The 18,128-nt window shown below is 50.6% G+C and overlaps 2 protein-coding genes across 4 annotated transcripts in view; one reads left to right on the top strand and one right to left on the bottom strand.

The window, feature by feature from the left end:
• Positions 1-9,250, top strand: part of SARM1 (sterile alpha and TIR motif containing 1) — a 22,671-nt gene extending 13,421 nt beyond the window's left edge. Inside the window, exons 6-9 of one of the 2 annotated variants that reach the window (XM_002748259.6) lie at positions 989-1,091; positions 1,165-1,354; positions 7,033-7,154; positions 7,282-9,250. In XM_002748259.6, coding sequence (XP_002748305.3) covers positions 989-1,091; positions 1,165-1,354; positions 7,033-7,154; positions 7,282-7,411 — 545 coding nt within the window. In that variant the 3' untranslated portion in view covers positions 7,412-9,250. Of the gene's footprint in view, positions 1-988; positions 1,092-1,164; positions 1,355-7,032; positions 7,184-7,281 lie in introns of both variants that reach the window. The other variant, XM_035300970.3, reaches the window with a different exon arrangement.
• SLC46A1 (solute carrier family 46 member 1) lies at positions 6,846-18,128 on the bottom strand. 2 transcript variants are annotated; one of them, XM_017972575.4, is made up of 5 exons: positions 17,800-18,128; positions 16,523-17,375; positions 13,549-13,632; positions 11,941-12,097; positions 6,846-10,799 (listed from the first exon to the last, which is right to left on the bottom strand). In XM_017972575.4, the coding sequence occupies exons 1-5, from the start codon at positions 18,025-18,027 to the stop codon at positions 10,742-10,744; spliced, it is 1,380 nt and encodes a 459-aa protein (XP_017828064.1). In that variant the 5' UTR covers positions 18,028-18,128; the 3' UTR covers positions 6,846-10,741. The 2 variants fall into 2 exon arrangements, with proteins under 2 accessions (XP_017828064.1, XP_017828063.1); XM_017972574.4 differs by lacking the exon at positions 11,941-12,097.

Below are 18,128 nucleotides of genomic sequence, written 5' to 3'. Positions count from 1 at the left end.
TCTAGTAGCTGTGGCAAATGGACTAGACTGGGCAATTCTGTTTCTTTTGCTTCTTTTCTTTTCTGTTTTAGACAGTCTCACTCTGTCGCCCAGGCTGGGGTGCAGTGGTGCGTTCTTGGCTCACTGCAATGTCCCCCTCCTGGGTTCAAGTGGTTCTTGTGCCTCAGCCCTCTGAGTAGCTGAATTACAGACATGTGCCAAGATGCCCAGCTAATTTTTTTGTATTTTTAGTGGAGATGGGGTTTCAACATATTGGCCAGGCTGGCCTCGAACTCCTGGCCTCAAATGATCCACCACTTTGGCCCCCCAAAAGTGCTGGGATTATAGGTGCGGGCCACCGTGCCCAGCCTAAGGCAATTCTAGCTGGGTTTGGGGAGGCCATTGAGGAGGCTGACATTGGAAACCTGACCCAGGAAATGGCCCAGAGGCTGGAGTCCAGGGTGTTTAGTAGGTAGAATCCTCAGAATGGAGTGCCTGGCGCTGAGCACTGAGTGCTGCTCCACGGGAGTAGAGTGCTGTCTGTTTTATTCGCTGCTGAATCTTAAGCACTAAAGATAGTTCTGGCACATAGCAAGCACTTGAGAAATATTTGTTGAATAAATTAAATGGGAGGCAGGAGTTGAGGCTGATACCCAGGTGTCTGGATTTGGTGGAAAATAGGGAGAAGGAATGAGGGGAAGATGTGGGGTGTGTTGAATCAGGAGTGACTGTGAGCAGCTGGCTTTGCAGGTCTGGAGTTCCAGAGAGAGGACAAGGCTGGAAGTGCATATCAATGTCCCTAGAACACAGGCCTGCCTCCTAAGAGAAACCCAGCAGTAACATGACCTTCCTTCTGTAGGCCGCATCTCTCCTTTTTGGGGCAGGCCACCCTTCCCAGGCTGGGCTGAGAGGGCTGGGTGGACTAGGGACAAAGTCCCCACGGGATGATATGCCTCACAGCAAGTGATGGGGGCGCCACCCTCACTATGCTGCCTATTGCCCACTTCAGAAATGCTACACTCCCCACTGCCCTGTACTGGTGGCAAACCCAGCGGGGATACCCCAGATGTCTTCATCAGCTACCGCCGGAACTCAGGTTCCCAGCTGGCCAGGTGAGGAGGGGCAGGCAGGTGGCGGCAGGGCCTCGGGGCATGGCTGTGGCACTGACACCCGACCTACTTGCAGCCTCCTGAAGGTGCACCTGCAGCTGCACGGCTTCAGTGTCTTCATTGATGTGGAGAAGCTGGAAGCGGGCAAGTTCGAAGACAAACTCATCCAGAGTGTCATGGGTGCTCGCAACTTTGTGCTGGTGTTGTCACCTGGAGCACTGGACAAGTGCATGCAGGACCATGACTGTAAGGATTGGGTGCATAAGGTAGGTGCCAGCCTTTGCCTCTGTGGTCCCAGCATTGGCCGTGGTCCAGGAGATAGGGTCATCCTTCTATTCCTTCTTGTCTCCACATGCCGGCACCCTTAGCCCTGAAGCACCTCTCTGGCTCAGCTGGAAGTCAGGAACCATAGCTCTGACTATAGTAAGACTTTAGCAAGCCACAAGGGACAAGAGACTAGGCTTTGGCTCTCTGAGCCTCAGTTTTTTTATCTACAAAATGGGGTAACTTACCTGTTCCTCTCACCTTGTAGAACTGTTGTGAGGATCAGAGAGAGATAAAAATGCTTTGAAAAATAACTTCTATGAGAGCAGGAGAGTATAGTGACAGACAGAATGGAATAGGTGTTGAGAGCTCAAAACTGAGAGTCTGAATCCTGGCTCTGGCCTTGGGCAAATTACTTAACCCCAATAAGCTTTGTATTTATTACCGGAAAGTGGGTATAATAATGGTATGTAACGTCCTAGAACATTGTTATAAGGATTAAAAGAGCTAAAATTTGTGACGTGGTTAGCAGAATGGCTGGCACATAGTAACTGCTTAATAATGATAGTAATTATTATTAATTATAACTACTACATATGTTTAATTCTTATTATTATTATTATTATTTTTTTTTTGAGACGGAGTCTCGCTCGTTACCCAGGCTGGAGTGCAATGGCTCAATCTCGGCTCACCGCAACCTCTGCCTCCTGGGTTCAGGCAATTCTCCTGCCTCAGCCTCCTGAGTAGCTGGGATTACAGGCACGTGCCGCCATGCCCAGCTAATTTTTTGTATTTTTAGTAGAGACAGGGTTTCACCATGTTGACCAGGATGGTCTCGATCTCTTGACCTCGTGATCCACCCACCTCGGCCTCCCAAAGTGCTGGGATTACAGGCATGAGCCACCACGCCCAGCCTTACATATGTTTAATTCATCATTGTATTTTCAGTGCCTGACACATTGTAGCAACTCATTGAATACTTAGAGAATGGATGGATGGATAGATCCATATTGTGTCTTAAGGTTATTAATCATTAATTGGTCAGTAGAAATTGGAGTTGGGGCTGAGGCATGCAGTAGTCATCTGAGGGACAGGATGAGACAAGCAGCCAGCTCAGAGGCAAGAATATGCCCACGGGGCTGGGCATGGTGGTTTACAACTGTAATCCCAGCACTTTGGGAGGCTGAGGCGGATCACTTGAGTTCAGGAGTTCGAGACCAGCCTGGGCACCATGGTGAATCCTTGTCTCTACTAAAAAAATACAAAAATCAGCTGGACGTGATGGTGCACACCTGTAATCCCAGCTACTCGGGAGGCTGAGGCAGGGGAGTCGCTTGAGCCCAGAAGGTGGAGGTGGAAGTAGGCCGAGATGGTGCCACTGCATTCCAGCTTGGGCATCATAGTGAGACCCTGTCTCAAAATGACTAGAGCACAAGCAAGTTGGTGTAAATGCTGAGCCAGGTAGGCAAACCTCTTGTTTGCCACAGGGATCTGGAGAAGAGAGAACATCAAGGTGTCAACGAAAAGAGTCAAACTCTGTAAAATATTTGAAGAGATTTATCCTGAGCCAAATATGAGTGACCGTGGCCCATGACACAGCCCTCAGGAGACCCTGAGAACATGTGCTCAAGGAGTTCAGGACAGAGTTGAGTTTCTGCATTTTTGGGAGACATGAGACATCAGTCAATACATTTAAGACGTACATTGGTTTGGTTCAGAAAGGCAGGACAGCTCAAAGCAGGGGCTTCAAGGCTATAGGTAGATTTTAAATTTTTCCATTTGATAATTGGTTGAGTTTATCTGAAGACCTGGAATCAATAGAAAGGAAATGTTTAGGTATGAAAAAGGGTTGTGGAGACCAAGTTTTACTGTGCAGAGGAAGTTCTCAGATAGCAGACTTCAGAGGGAGTAGGTTATAAAATATTTCTTATCGGAATGAAAGGGTGCCTGGCTCTTTGTTGATTATCTCCTGAGTCTGGAAAGAAAAAGAAAAAAATGGGGGAAAGGGGATTCTCTATCAAATGTAGGTTTTCCCCAAAAGAGACAACCTTCTGGTGCAATTTCAAGATATGGCAGGGAAATGTATTTGGGGCTAAAATATTTTTATTTCCTCCCTTGTTATGTGATGTTATACTAGTCAGGTAGAAAGCAGACCACGTGGCTGGGCACAGTGGCTCACGCCTGTAATCTCAACACTTTGGGAAGCCGAGGCAGGCAAATCATAAGGTCACAAGTTCAAAACCAGTCTGGCCAACATGATAAAACCCCATCTCTACTAAAAATCCAAAAATTAGCTGGGTATGGTGGTGGTCACCTGTAGTCCCAGCTGCTCAGGAGGCTGAGGCAGGAGAATCATTTGAACCTGGGAGGTGGAGGTTACAGTGAGCCAAGATCGTGCCACTGCACTCCAGCCTGGGTGACAGAGTGAGACGCTGTCTCAGAAAAAAAAGAAAAGAAAAAAATAAAGCACACCATGCTATATAGTGTTAAAATTAAAATCCCTCTGATAAGACTTTATGGTTTGTAGGGCATGACTCCCCAGGCCCCTTAGGTAGGAATTTGGGCAAGATAAAAAAATTTTTTAAATGAGTGTTTAGTCCTCAGAGGGCTGGAATAATCAGGGAAGACTTCATGGAGGAAGCAGGTCTTGAGAAGAATCTTAAGAGTTTAGGTAAGTGGAAGAGAAGGCATCCCAGCCCAGGGTAACAGCATGAGCAAAGGAATAAAGGTAGGGAGGAGAACAGTGTTGAAAGCCCACATGCATCTTGGCTACTGCTTTCTCCATATCACATATGAAGAAACTGAGGCTCAGAAAAGTAGAATAATTTTCCCTTGGTTGCACTGCTAGTGTAGAACTCAGAAAAGCTGGGTTTCAAATTCCATCTATCTGACTCCAAAGCTCATGCACTTTCCCAAAATCTTCACTGCATTCTATTGCACAGATCTGAGGGTGTGTGAGGGGAGGTGATCGGGTAGGGCTGGATTCAGTTAATACCAGAGATGATTGTCTGCCTCTCTTCTCAACTCCATATCCAGTGATGTCATGTTGGTAGCTTGACATCAGCCATGGTGGGAGTATTTACACCAAGGAAATTGGCAACCACTCCAAATCAAGGTTTTGTTTGTTTGTTTAGCTGGCTGGTTGGGTTTTCTCCCACTCTGAATAGCTAGTTATTATAAAGTTACCAGCACACCATTGGCTGGATAAGAACTATGGAAACCAGGTTATGGAGTGTCTGAAGACAGGAGAAGACCTGTGCTTAAAACACTGGGAAACAAGGAGCCCATGAAACGGGAGATGCCAGGGCTGCGGGTTTTAGAATGAAGGCTCTGACACAGAAATGCAGTTCACCTTGAGTGTGGAGTGAAGCCCCAGAGGCCAGGTAGGAGGGGCCTGGTTTGGGGAGGGGCATTAGGCCAGGTGAACATCCTGGAGGAACATGGCTGATGACCCAGAGCAGGCAGCAGGCAGCCTTTCGAGAGAAAGAGAGGAGTGTCTGTGAGCTCCATGAGAGTTCAGACCTTGCCTCATTTATCTGTGTCTCTGGTGCCTAAAACCACGCATAGTACAAAGGATGTGCAATTGCACCAAAAAAAAGAAAAAAGGAAAGAAAGAAAAAGGAGAGAGAAAGAGAGAGGCTGTAGAGGAGTTTATAGAACAATTGAATCAATGATTAAGCCGACAAGTGATACTCATGAAGCTGAGATGCCATGCCTGGGAACACCATACATATCTAGCAGATTTACCAGGTAAGTGGACTGACTCCGTTTTTTTGTTTTTTTGTTTTTTTTTCCTCAGTAGAGACAAGGTTTCTCTATGTTGCCCAGGGGCTCAAACTCCTGAGCTCAAGCCTGGAGTTCAGTGCCTGCCTTGGCCTCCCAAAGTTCTGGGATTACAGGCGTGAGCCACCACGACCAGACAGAGGACTTGACTCTTAATTGTTTTCATTCTCAACCAGCTAAATGATCCTAAACAAACCATTATCCCTTTCATTTTTCTTTTCTTTTTTATTTATTTATTTATTTTTGAGTCTTTGTCACCGGGTTGGAGGGCAGTGGGGCGATCTCAGCTCACTGCAACCGCTGCCTCCCAGGTTCAAGCAATTCCCCTGCCTCAGCCTTCCGAGTAACTGGGACTACAGGTATGCACCACCACACCTGGCTAATTTTTTTTTTGTATTTTTGTAGAGACAGGGTTTCACCATGTTTGCCAGGATGGTCTCAATCTCCTGACCCTGTGATCCGCCCACCTCGGCCTCCAAAGTGCAGGGATTGCCGGCGTGAGCCACCGCTCCTGGCCACCATTATCTCTTTCTTGGCCAGCCTCTAAATCTGTGCAATGAACACTTTGTACTGTCTTTGGTTTTGTATAATTCTGGGTGAAACAAATATCTAAAGATTTCCAAATTGCTGCAGGGTCAGGATTCATCCCAATGCTCAGCAGAGAGGCAGCGGGGCTTGGTTGAAACAGCCTGGACTTGGACTCTCAAGGCTTGAGTCAGAGGACTGGCCCCTGACTTGTGGGCTGGGAGCATGTGTGGCTTGGTGGGATATCCCCTTCCGTCTTTGGGCTTTTTTTCTCTTCATCTGTGAAATTGGAGCAGCTCCCCAGGAAGCCAGTCAAGGTTGAAGTTATGCATGTTCTTTCTCCAGGAAGGCTCCAGTTCCCAAGCATGCTTGGCACCCATTGTCATCCCAGCAGACGGCAAGGAGGTGGGAGGAGCCTTTGCCTTGGACGGGCCCAGAGGCTCCGTCATCCCTCTTTGGTTGTTTCTGGTGCTTAATGGCCTCTGGTTTTAAAACCCCTTTCCCTGAAGCCACATTAGTGGGTAATCAATATGGAAAACCGCAAGTGAACTGCACTCAAGAAAGTAAAATCCCCTTGGTTCCTTCTTGAGAGGAAGGAAAACATTCAATACTCACTTACAGAACCCCATTAATAGCAAATAATTCCTCAGAACAACGCTTTGAGGTAGGTTGTATTATCCCCACTCTGCAGAAGAGGAAATAAGAACACCTATTAAGCATACACTATATGCTAAGCACCGCTCTAATTACTTGCCATGGAATGTCGTGCTTATTCCACGGAACAATCCTCTTCCAAGGAAGCTTATTTTGTGTGGCTGGGAGGGCAGGGCAGGGGTAGAGTTTGAGAAGTGGACTGTGGCCAACCACACAGGACCTCACAGGCGAGATGAAGGAGTTGGGACTTTATTCTAAGACCATGCAAAGTCTTGAAGAGTTTTAACTAAGGGGTGACTGGATCTGATTTGTTAGATATGTGTTTTGCAGAAATTAGCTACGTGAAAGGGCAATGTGGAAAGTGAATTAGAGAAGACAAGGGTGGATGAGGAGAGACTTGCTGGGGCTTAAAGATATAATGGGGATTGGAAGAGGGTGGTGGTGGGGTGAAGGTGGGGAAATGATGGATTTGAGAAGTAAGGAGTACAACTGGCAGGGTGCATGATGGATCAACCTGTATGCAGGAGTGTGTTTTCTTTCCAACACCAAATTGTATTTTTTATTATACTACAAGGGATAAGGGAGACATCAAGGTGGACTTCAGGACTAGTGTCCTCCCCTGGGCCCAGCCTCGAGCTAGTGGCCCTCCCAGCACCTGCTTGGCTACAAGGGTGTCTAGATGGGGACCGGGCTATCTTCCTCTTCTTTCTTTCTGCAGGAGATTGTGACTGCTTTAAGCTGTGGCAAGAACATTGTGCCCGTCATTGATGGCTTCGAGTGGCCTGAGCCCCAACTCCTGCCTGAGGACATGCAGGCTGTACTTACTTTCAATGGCATCAAGTGAGCCCCAGGGCCACGGGACCAGCTGGGTAGGGTACAAGTCGCCATGACAGGCAGTGTGTGGGCAAACAGCTGACTAGCAGCTCCCTCTCCCCAGCTTCTGACCCACATGCTTCTGTGCCCACAGGTGGTCCCACGAATACCAGGAAGCCACCATTGAGAAGATCATCCGCTTCTTGCAGGGCCGTTCATCCCGGGACTCATCTGCAGGCTCTGACACCAGTTTGGAGGGTGCTGCACCCATGGGTCCGACTTAGCCAGTCCCCAGTTCCCCAGCCCTGCTGTGACTTCCATTTCCATTGTCCTTTCGGAAGGAAACCGGCCTCCCTGGGCTGAGACAACCCGTGCTCTTCTCAGGAAATGTCTTTCCCTGTCCCCCACCCTCATGGCCCACCTCCAACCCACTTTCCTCAGTATCTGCAAAGGGAGGGGAAGTCAGGCTTGGGCGGGGGGCTGGTTAGAACTCCCCCAGGCCCTGCCAGCGGGTTGTCTGTCTTGTCGTCTGTCTCAGTCATGGGGAGGATCCCTGCTCAGTTCTGGAGATACTGGAATTGGGGTGGGGGTGGGGGTGGTTCCTGCATTCCCTTCTCCTGCTCAGATAGCAGCCAACTTGAGGAGGATGAAGGCAGGCAGCTCAGACAGGAATCAGGGCAATGCCCTGGTGGGCCTTGGCACTGTATTCTGAGCAAGAGTCTGGGCCCGGAAGCCAGCCAGGGATGAGTGCCTTCATGGCTTTCCACCCAGACCATGCCTGGCCCCTGCGCTTACAATTTCCTGCCGCTCCGAGGCCTTGCCCTGTAATCACTCAGTGCCCTTAGCCAGCCTGACGAGGTCCCAGATCCCCTACAGCTTCCTTTGGTGTGGCATCTTTTGCCACCTCCAGGGCCAGGGGTTAGGCAAACCAGCCCTCCCTCTGATTTTGCTGCAGCCAGCTTTGCTGCACTTGCTGGTGCACAGGAGCCTCCTGTTTGGGCCTGAGTCTGGGCATGGGGAGGCGGTGCCTCAAAGCCCATCCTACCCCGTGCCTTGGTGCTGTGCCTCAGGCTCCTGCCTGGTCGGGCCCAGAGGGCTTCCCCAGCCCCTCAGCCAACCAGGGCTATCCACCCCTTGCTCAGGGACCAGGCAGCCCCCATGACAGTGGAAGTAGCCTCAATGGAACCTGCAGCTCTGTGGAAAGAGGCAAGATCCTAAAAAGGGAAAGCGTTGTTACCTTTAAAGTCCAAATCACCTGGAAATATTAAAATCAGGCGATCTGGGGTAGGGCCTGAGACTCTGCATTTCTTAGATTCCCAAGTGAGCTGGTGCTCGTGGTTAAGGGCAGGAAATCTCTAAAGCATAAAGCCCTCACAAATCTTTGCCATTTCCCAAACACTCCACTCCATGGTCTCTATTCATCGGAGCAACCCTACCTGGAATTATCATTCCCATTTTACAGATAAGGACGCTGAGGCTCAGAAAGATTGAGGATAAGCCCAGTTTCCTGTCATTGGTGGCAGCCCCAGATCCAGACCCAGGCCTCCTGGCACCCAGTCCGCTGGCAGTGGAATTGCTATCCTGAGAATCATCATGAGGCTAGGCTATTGCTTCCCCCTTACCCCAAAGAAGCTGGCAGCAGGGGAGAGGATTTTGCAACAAAAAGCGGACCCAGAAGCCGTACAGAAATAACTGAGCAGGAATGTCCTCTTGTACCCTCCTCCACTGGGTTCAGAGGGCAAGAAAGTACCCTCCAATAAACCCAGGCTCCAGGCCGTGGGGTCTGCTGAGAGCTCTTCCCTCCTGAGGGCCGGATGTTCACACCTCAAGGCTGACTGCACCCCCAGCCCCACTCCTGGCTGTGCTAGGTGACACCTTGTTCTCGGCCACATGATCAGAAAGTCAAAGGTCTCACTCCGGGTTTGGGGCTCCTTCCTCCCACTCCCCACCCTGCCGGGGTCTGTCCCAGCCTTGACGCTTCAGTTTTGACCCCACCTGATCCTCCTTTCCTCGTGCAGCACAAACGCTCGCCGGTGCCAGGGCATGGACACGACAAGCAGGGCAGACCGGATGCTGCCCTCACAGTACAGAGTCAATAAAATATTGTCTGAGTGTGTCCAGGGGATGATTTCTGGCTCTTTGTCTCCAGTCAGTCCCACCCCTTCCTGAGGTCCCAATGGGCAGTATTCAGAGAGGTTTCTTGCATTTTTTTCTGTTTAGTGTACCCTCCACTGCTGTCCACTGCCCTGTGTGGCTTTCTGGTTGACCTCTGACTGACCTTCTGTCTCTCTGGGGAATCAGAGTCCAGCATCTGGCCCCAGCAGGAACAGCTGAAGTCATGAGCCTCCCCTAAGCCAAGGCCAGTGGGTCCAAAGGTGACTGCCACCCCTGCCAGGACAAACACAGCTCAGATCACCAGGGCAGGCACCTAGGCCTGGCCCCTCCTGAGAGGACTCAGAAGTAGCCTTTCCTCCAAAGCCTGCTTGGACATATGTCGGTAGGGCTAGGGTGTTCTGCTTGGCTGGGCTGCAACTGCTACCCCTCGGTTGGGGCTGAGTCAGCCAGACCCTCCCGCAACTTCTCCCCAGAGGCCAAGAACTGCTCAGGGACATTCAGAGGTCAAAAGTCCAGCCACAACTCATTCCTCCTTTCCCCCGGCCCATGAAGAGAGGTATCTCATTGTAGAATGTATGAGGAGGTGGGAAGGATCTCGGAGCATCAGCTAAGTTTCCTAATTTGTCCAACCAAATGTGATCACCAAATTCTGGCTCTTTCAACAATTTGGGGCATCCCTGATCTAGCCCTTCCTAGTGGGGCTTGCTCAAGGTTGCACAGCAAGTCAGCAGGAGCCTTGGCTGGCCCCACTTGGTACAATCCACCAGGCAGCTCAGGGGCTCCTGCCCAGCCCAGCAACTTCTGTTTTCTGCCTATGGCAGGCAGACTGTGAGCAGGAAAACAGAGGGCCCCAAAGCCCGAGGCACCAAGAGGTTCGTTTCAGTTTGATGAAACTGATTTATAATGATTGGCACTCTTGAGCCCAGGGAGTGGGTAGGCCATAGCCAAGGATCGATTCCCTAACCACAGGGAAAGCAGCACTCTTCCTCTGAAGATCACCAAGCTCCTCTCATCTCCCTCCCTCCTTCCCAAGGTTGGCACTAACCAGGTACCATATTCATCGTTAATGAGTGACTGGTGGCTACTGTACACGTCGGGAAACTGGTTGGGGCTGTGCAGTTTGGGCTGGAAGGAGAGATGCCAGCCCTTGTGCTGCCTCTGGTCCCTGAGGTGTCACCTCCATCAGGACCTCTCCTCTGCCCTGAGGGGTTGTAAGTGATGGATGACAGAAAGGGAGAACTGACTCCTGTCCCAAATAGCTCCCCTGCCACCTGCCCTGCAGTGGGCCTGTCTGGGTTATAATTCTAGATCCTAGTCAGAGGCTGGCTCAGCTATGGATGGGGTGGCGCCTTGGTCTGTCTTGACCACGTCGTCCACAGTGAGCGCGGCCCTTTGAAAGGAGCTGTGGTGCTGCTGTGGGCGGGGCTCCCAGCTGGAGACCTCCAGTTGGCTGGTGTTCACTTTGCTCCTCTTGCCCTCTGTCTTCTGATCCAGGCAGATCAGGGGCTCTGGGGAAACTGCTGGAACTCAGGGTGAGGACCAGCCTTTTCCAGTGTCCTGTGAGAAACCAGAGAGAGGGTTTGCATTTCACATGGGGAACCCTCAGTGCCTGTCTGGAGAAGTGATGCAGGATTACTTGGGTAGGCTTGTCCAGGTAGCTCTCCTGAAACCCTTCCCCAAGCCGACAGCTGGAGGACAATGTCCAGGGACATGGCTCTGGAAAATAACTTTTTTTTTTTAAGAGACAGGGTCTTGCTCTGTTGTCCAGGCTGGAGGGCAGTGACATGATCATAGCTCACTGTACCCTTGAAGTCTTGGGCTCAAGTGATCCTCCTGCCTCAGCCTCCTTAGTAGCTGGGACTATGGGTGCACACCACCATGCCTAACTTTTTAAATTTTTCATTTTCTTTTTTGAGACAGAGTCTCACTCTGTTGCCCAGGCTGGAGTGCAGTGGGGTTCAAGAGATTCTCCTGCCTCAGCCTCCTGAGCAGCTAGGACTACAGGTGCCTGCCACCATGCCAGCTAATTATATTTTTAGTAGAGACGGGGTGTCACTGTGTTAGCCAGGATGGCCTCAATCTCCTGACCTTGTGATCTCCCCACCTTGGCCTCCCAGAGTGCTGGGATTGCAGGCGTGAGCCACCACCTGCAATTTAAAAAAATTTTTTATAGAGACAAGGTCTTGCTAGGTTGTCCAGGCTGATCTTGAATTCCTGGGCTCAAGTGGTGCTCCTGCCTCAGCCTCCCACAGGGTCAAGATTACAGGCAGGAGCCCCCAAGCCTGGCCATGAAATACAATTCTTAATATCATACGAGAAAAAGCCAGTCAAGCTAGCCTGTGGCCCAGCCACAGGTAGCTGAGAAAGCTCTCTGGGCTTCCCTTTAACATAGTTCTGCTGCCATAGTTCCATCTATAAAATGGGAATGGAGGGAATAGGGGAACTGGGAGAGAGAACATAGCCTTGCCAAGTAGCAATGTTAGCCTGCTTCTTCCTCCACCTGCCTCTCCACCTTGCCCTTGGAAAATGGCTCCCGGAGGATTAGGCATCCATCTGCAAGGGTAGGGGCAGCCTAGGACAACACACCCAGAGGGGAAGGATTCCAGGAATGAAGCTGCAATGTCTGGGTGGGAGGAGAAGAGAAAACTTTTCCAAGAAAGGGCTCCATTACGAGCATGGGTTCAGGGACCTGCATTACCCGATGAGAATGGCTGGGATGAGCAGGAGGCCAGCTCCCAGGAGGAAGGGGAACCCCTTCATGAAGTTCAGAGTGACTGGGTAGAGTGAGTTGAAGATGCCGGAGGCCGTCAGCATAGCCAGGCCATTCACACAGGCCACAGCAGAAAAGAGAGCACCTGGGAAGAAATTAATACCATACTCTGGAGTCGGAAAGAGCCATGTTCGAATTCTGGCACCACCACCCCACAGCTGTGTGACCGGGGCAGTCACTTAACCTAAGTCTCCCCTTCCTCACCGGTAAATCCTTCTACATGTGACAAGAATTCAATAAAGTCGTACATGGACAGTAGCTGGCACAGAGGGGCTACTAAATAAATGGCTGCTATAAATCCACATTAAAAGTACATGTGCTCTGACAGAACCCAGCATATAAAATTAAAAAGGAAAAAAAAAAGGTACGTGTGGTATTGTCTGATGAAAGCTTGATGAAAATGGCTTTTTCTGGCTTATCCTATTTGGAATTTTCTCCTGCTTGGAACTAACTACAGGTGTGATTCCTCAGTTCCAACATTCATAGCTGTGTCACCACTGAATAGCTTCTTATCCTTTGTGTTCCTGTTCCTCCTCCTGCTAAATAAAGATAATACCTGTTTCCTGGATTGTCAGCAACACTAAGTTCACATGGAAATCACCCATCACTGGGCCTGGCCCCCTGGAAGTAGCCAGTCAGTAAGGGTGTTCTTTTTTCCTGCTCCCCTTGACATCTCTGGGCACAGAGAAAGTGCTGGGAAAAACGTTTAGGTAAATAAATGAAGGCACATGGATTCTGGGGACACCAGAGCCCAAAGTGGGCTCTGTATGGCACCAGCTGTCTGTCATCATCAGAACCTCATTCCAGGACAGATGGAGAAAAATGAATGTTTTCAGACTGGGGAATAAATACCCAGAGGATGGAAAAGCTGTTCTTTATAGATACACCAGGAGAACCCAGTTTACAAAATGTGCAACAATCCAACAGAAGTGGAGATTAAATTCTGTCACTTTACAGAGGCCTGTGATGTCATCAAGAGCAAACCATCTACATCACAGATGAAGAAACAGGCCTCTGTGACAGGATTCAGACTAAAACCCAGATCCTGACACCAGCTGCTTTTAAAAACAGACATGGGCTTGCATCCCAGCTCCACCATTTACTGGGTGAGCTGATGTAACCCCCTGGGCCTCTGTTTCTTCATCTGTCAACTGTGGAAAATGAAACCCACATCACAAGGCTGTTCATTTCTGGGCTGGTACACACTGACCCCAGTGAAACAGAGAACTCTAAGCATCATCACACCCACCTTACAGATGGAAAAGCTGAGGTCTGCAGAGAGTAAATCCTCTGCTCTGGTTATCCACAAAGAACATAATTGTGCACTGCTGACTGCAAACCCCAACTTTGTGGTTTGAAAATTCAAGGCAGCACGATCCTCTGCCCTTCGTGGGCAATTTGACAGAATTGTGTTTGTTTTGGCCACTTAATTCTCCAGGATGGGAGGCGGGAAGGCAAGCTGTTCCCCCAGCCACGGCTGCCCATCAGGCAGCACTGGACATGAGGACGCAGACACAGGTGGGTCCTGATACTCACCCTGCTCTGTCTCTCTCACCAGCTTGGAGAGTTTGGCCCGGATGATGGGTGTGGTGACTAACGACAGGAAGAGCAACCCATATCCTGTGGAGAAATAAACACTCATCAGGAAAATGGGGCCGGGAGAGGGGTGTCCAAGGGAGAGGCAGCACAGCTCCTATCCATACCTGATGTGGGACTTAGGTTAGACCCAGGAAGAACTTCCCTGATGGTGAGGGTGGAGAGACAGTAGCCAAGAACAAATGGAGACTGGCCTTGTCTAGGCTTGGCCATCTGCTAGTTCTCATGAATGAATGCTGATTCCCACCTATTGCTTTCTTGTCTGAACCTCTTGTGGTCACAGCAGGCATCACCCACCCACTTGGCACTTAGTAGGGATATAGCAGGGCATATAAAACAAGCATGGGCTTTGGAGTCAGCCCTGAGTTCAAAACCTGATGCCATCACATACTATCTGTGTGGTCTTGGGTACTTAACCTTTGTGAGCCTGACTCCCTGCAAGAGGAAGACCTTCATCACAGGATGAATCTGGGGCATAGGAGGCTAGATAACAGTGCCCAGAGGCATCATGTTCATAGCCCTGGAACCTGTAAATACTGCCTTCTTTGGAAAATGAGTCTACACAGGTGTGATGAAATAAAGGCTCCTGAGAGAGTGGGCTTATCCTTAGCAGGTTGGGCCCTAAATGCCATCATACATCTTTTTTTTTTTGAGACTCGGAATCTTGCTCTGTCTCCCAGGCTGGAGTGCAGTGCACAATCTTAGCTCACTGCAACCTCTGCCTCCTGGGTTCAAGTGATTCTCCTGCCTCAGCCTCCTGAGTAGTTGGGATTATAGGCATGCACCACCACACCTGGCTAATTTCGTATTGTTAGTAGAGATAGGGTTTCACCATGTTGACCAGGCTGGTCTCAAACTCTTGACCTCGTGATCCTCCCCTCTTGGCCTCTCAAAGTGCTGGGATTACAGGCGTGAGCCACTGTGCCCAGCCCATCACACATATATTTATAAGAGGAAAGTAGATGGAGATTTGGCACAGACAGAAAGAGAAGGCACAAAGAGGAGGAGAGCCAATGTGAGCACGGAGGCAGAGACTGGTGATGGCAGCCCCAAGCCAAGGAATGCCGGCAGCCCCTAGAAGCTGGAAGAAGTGAGAAACATGTCCTCTCCTGGCGTCTTGCAAGTGAGCGCTGCCTGCTGATTCCTTCCATTCAGCCAGTAGTGCTGACTTTGGACTTTCAGCCTCCAGAATTGTGAGGGAATATATTTCTGCTGTGTTAAGTTCCCAAGTTTGTGGTATTTCATTATAGCAATCTCAGTGAACCAGTACATGAGGTAAAGAGGTAACATCTATGAAAAGCACGATACAGGGACACAGCAAATGTGAGCTCCTTTTCCCTTTGATTCAGTTACTTACAGGCTTCCTGTTTTCTTCATAATCATTTCTCTCCCTGTGTGATTGTTGACCCCTCATCAAAACTGCAAACTCATACAGGATGGTGGATCCTCTAAAGAGGGTACAAGATGAGGTACCTGGGGCCCCTGCCAGTGTCAGGCCCCCCAATCTCACTCTGCTGAGACCTCCCCCAAACCCAGGGCAATGACAGCATCTTCATCATCTCTGCATCCCCTAGGGCCATCGGCTGGAGGGAAAGGTACTGGCTCCCTTCTGCTTAATTGTCAGACAAGCAGTTGAGTTAAGAAATCCGTGATTACTGTATTATTGACTATATACAGCACATTTTGGGGCTCTATCTAAATAAGTCTGTCTCTTTAAAAAAAAAAAAGTTAGCTAAAGCCAGGCATGGTGGCTCACACCTTAATCCCAACACTTTGGGAGGGTAAGGCAGGCAGATCCTTGAGCTCAGGAGTTAGATCCTGGGCAACAGGGTGAGATCCTCATCTCTATAAAAAATACAAAAATCAGCAGCAGGGCATGGTAATGTGTGCTAATGGTCCCAGCTACTCAGGAGGCTGAGGTGGGAGGATCACTTGGGTCCAGGGAAGGTGAGGCTGCAGTGGGCCAAGATGGTGCCACTGCATTCTAGCCTGGGTGACAAAGTGAGACCCTGTCTCTAAATAAATAAATCAAATAAAAATTTTAAAAAGTTAACTTCCTCATCTACTGGCCTGTTGACCCTCTCCCACCAAAAAAAAGGAGAGGAAGTGAGGAGGGAAAGGGGAAGGAGGAAGAGGAGAAGAGGAACTGAAGCAGAAATTTCGTATCTGTGGCCCAAGAAGCCTGATTTTTTTAAAAAACTAAAGAAGCTGATCAAGGATATTTGAGGTAGGTCCTGTGATTCTTTTTCTTTTTTTATTTCTGGTCCTGTGATTCTTATCAGAGAAGTGAGCACCAAGGCACTAATTGCATGGACTTTGTTTAGGAACATATGAATAGGCACAGTGTGGGAGGCCAAGGGGTAAAGCAATTAGTGTATGAGCCACATTTTGTCTTTTGCTCTATATTACTAATAGTATTAAGGGTTGATAACAGTGGACTAATTACTTTAGCTACTGAAGGTCTATATTTTTCATGTATCAAAGATGACATTTTTTTGAGATGGAGTTTTACTCTTGTTGCCTAGGCTGGAGTGCAATGGTGTAATCTCAGCCCACTGCAACCTCCACCTCCCAGGTTCAAGTGATTCTCCTGCCTCAGCCTCCCAAGTAGCTGGGATTACAGTCATGCACCACCACTCCTGGCTAATTTTGTAGTAGACGGGGTTTCTCCATATTGGTCAGGCTGGTCTCTAACTCCCAACCTGATCCACTGGCCTCGGCCTCCCAAAGTGCTGGGATTACAGGCGTGAACCACCGCGCCGGGCCCAAAGATGGCATTTTTGAGGAATTCCTTAGTTGTCTGTCCTCCAGTGCAGGCTGGGGACATATCTATGTTTCCAAAAACACAGGAATGAACCACAGTTGGGGGCGGTGAGTGGCTGGCCCCAATTCTTACCCAGTGCCTCATTCTTACCTGTGAACATGAGCGGCGTGATGGTGGCAAAGGCAAAGACCACCATCCCCAGGATGTTGAAAGCCAGGCCAATCTCGGCCACCCAGGCGTCCACCAGGCAGTGCTGCAGAAGCTTCAGGCCCAGCAGGCTGGTGAGGTAGGGGAGATGCTGAGCTGCAGAACCGTAGCCGATTAGTTTGGAGTCCCAGCAGAGGGGTGTGCTCAGTTCATACAGGGTCAAGATGTCCTGGGCCCCAAAGTGCACAGTGATCACCACGAAGATGGCCAGTGAGTACAGGGCTAAATGCTTCCTGGACTTCTCTGGGGCTGGAGTCACATAGAGCTGGACAATGGATCGGTGGTGATGGAAAGTGAAGAGCCGGGCAGACTTTGGCTCTTTTAAGGTCTCACCAAAGCAGAAAGCTGCATAAAGAGTCATGGCTATCAGCAAGGCCAGGGCCAGCCAGAAGGGGTTGGCATAACCTTGGGCCCGGAGCCAGTGGCCCCCGAGGAGGCTTGCCAGCATCCCAGCCACCCCGATGCCAGCTTCTAGCAGGGCCATCCGGAAGGTGCGACTGTGGCAGGAGCTGACATCTGCCACGGACGCAAAGCTCGCAGCCAGGAGGCCACTGAAGTCGCCGAGGAGGGCACAAAGGATGCGACCCAGCACGAAGTAGCCGACATGGAGCTGCAGCTGCACCACAAAGACGGACACTAGGGCCTGGAGCAGCAGGCCCAGCGAGGTCAGCACCAGCAGCGGGCGGCGGCCCACACAGTCGCTCCAGGCTCCCAGCAGGGTGGACGAGAAGAGCCCCACCAGGAAGCCGCCCACGTTCATGTAGAGGGTCCAGTGGGAGGTAAGGGTCTCCACTTCCTGTAGGGGCACAATGACCAGGGTGCGGTTCCTCACTCTAGGTTGCCCAACCCCCAAATCCTCGCCATCCTGGGAACTACGGGGATGAGGACTTTCTTTGGAGCCCTAAACCTCAGAGAATCTTAGCACAACTTTCCAAAATCTGCCAGTGGAGAGGTGTAAGGACATGGACCAAGGCCCCATTCCCTTTCTCCCCCCACTCCCTTTTGTCAACCTGCAAGACCAGATTTTAACTACATCAACTTTTCGCACCCCCTAAGCTGAGGTTCCGGATCAGGCCCCTTGGCTCTGGTCCCGCCCACCATCCAAAATGCACCCTCCCTCCAGTTACCCACAACTACCATTATGCAGGCCCCGCCCCTCCGCTGCCCCCACGCTCCAGCCCAGGGCCCTCCCGCTGTCCAGCTTCACGCCGCCCCGCTACCTGCATGGTGGGATCCGAGCTGCGGTTGCTGCAGCCCCCTCTGTGGCGGGTGCCATTGTAGCCGAGGTCGGCGCTGAAGCGGTGCCACAGGTACTGCGTGGTGAGCGGGCCCTGCAGGACCAAGGCAAAGTTGGCCAGGAAGACCAGCGGCTCTACGGGGCCCCGGCACAGCACTGCAGCTGCGGGGCGGGAGCGGGGCTTATCAGGGGGGCTCGCGCTCCCCTCCATGTGCAAGCTTGGCGGGGCTGTAGACCGGCGGGCGGAGGGAGGGCGCGCTGGCGACTAGCCGCCGGGGACCAGCGACGCGTAGCGCGGGGCTTGCGCTCTCT

Source organism: Callithrix jacchus, chromosome 5, assembly GCF_049354715.1.
Source record: "Callithrix jacchus isolate 240 chromosome 5, calJac240_pri, whole genome shotgun sequence".
Lineage (NCBI taxonomy): Eukaryota > Metazoa > Chordata > Mammalia > Primates > Cebidae > Callithrix > Callithrix jacchus.
Note: the sequence above shows the minus strand (reverse complement) of the source record. Positions and strands in the feature narration are given on the sequence as shown.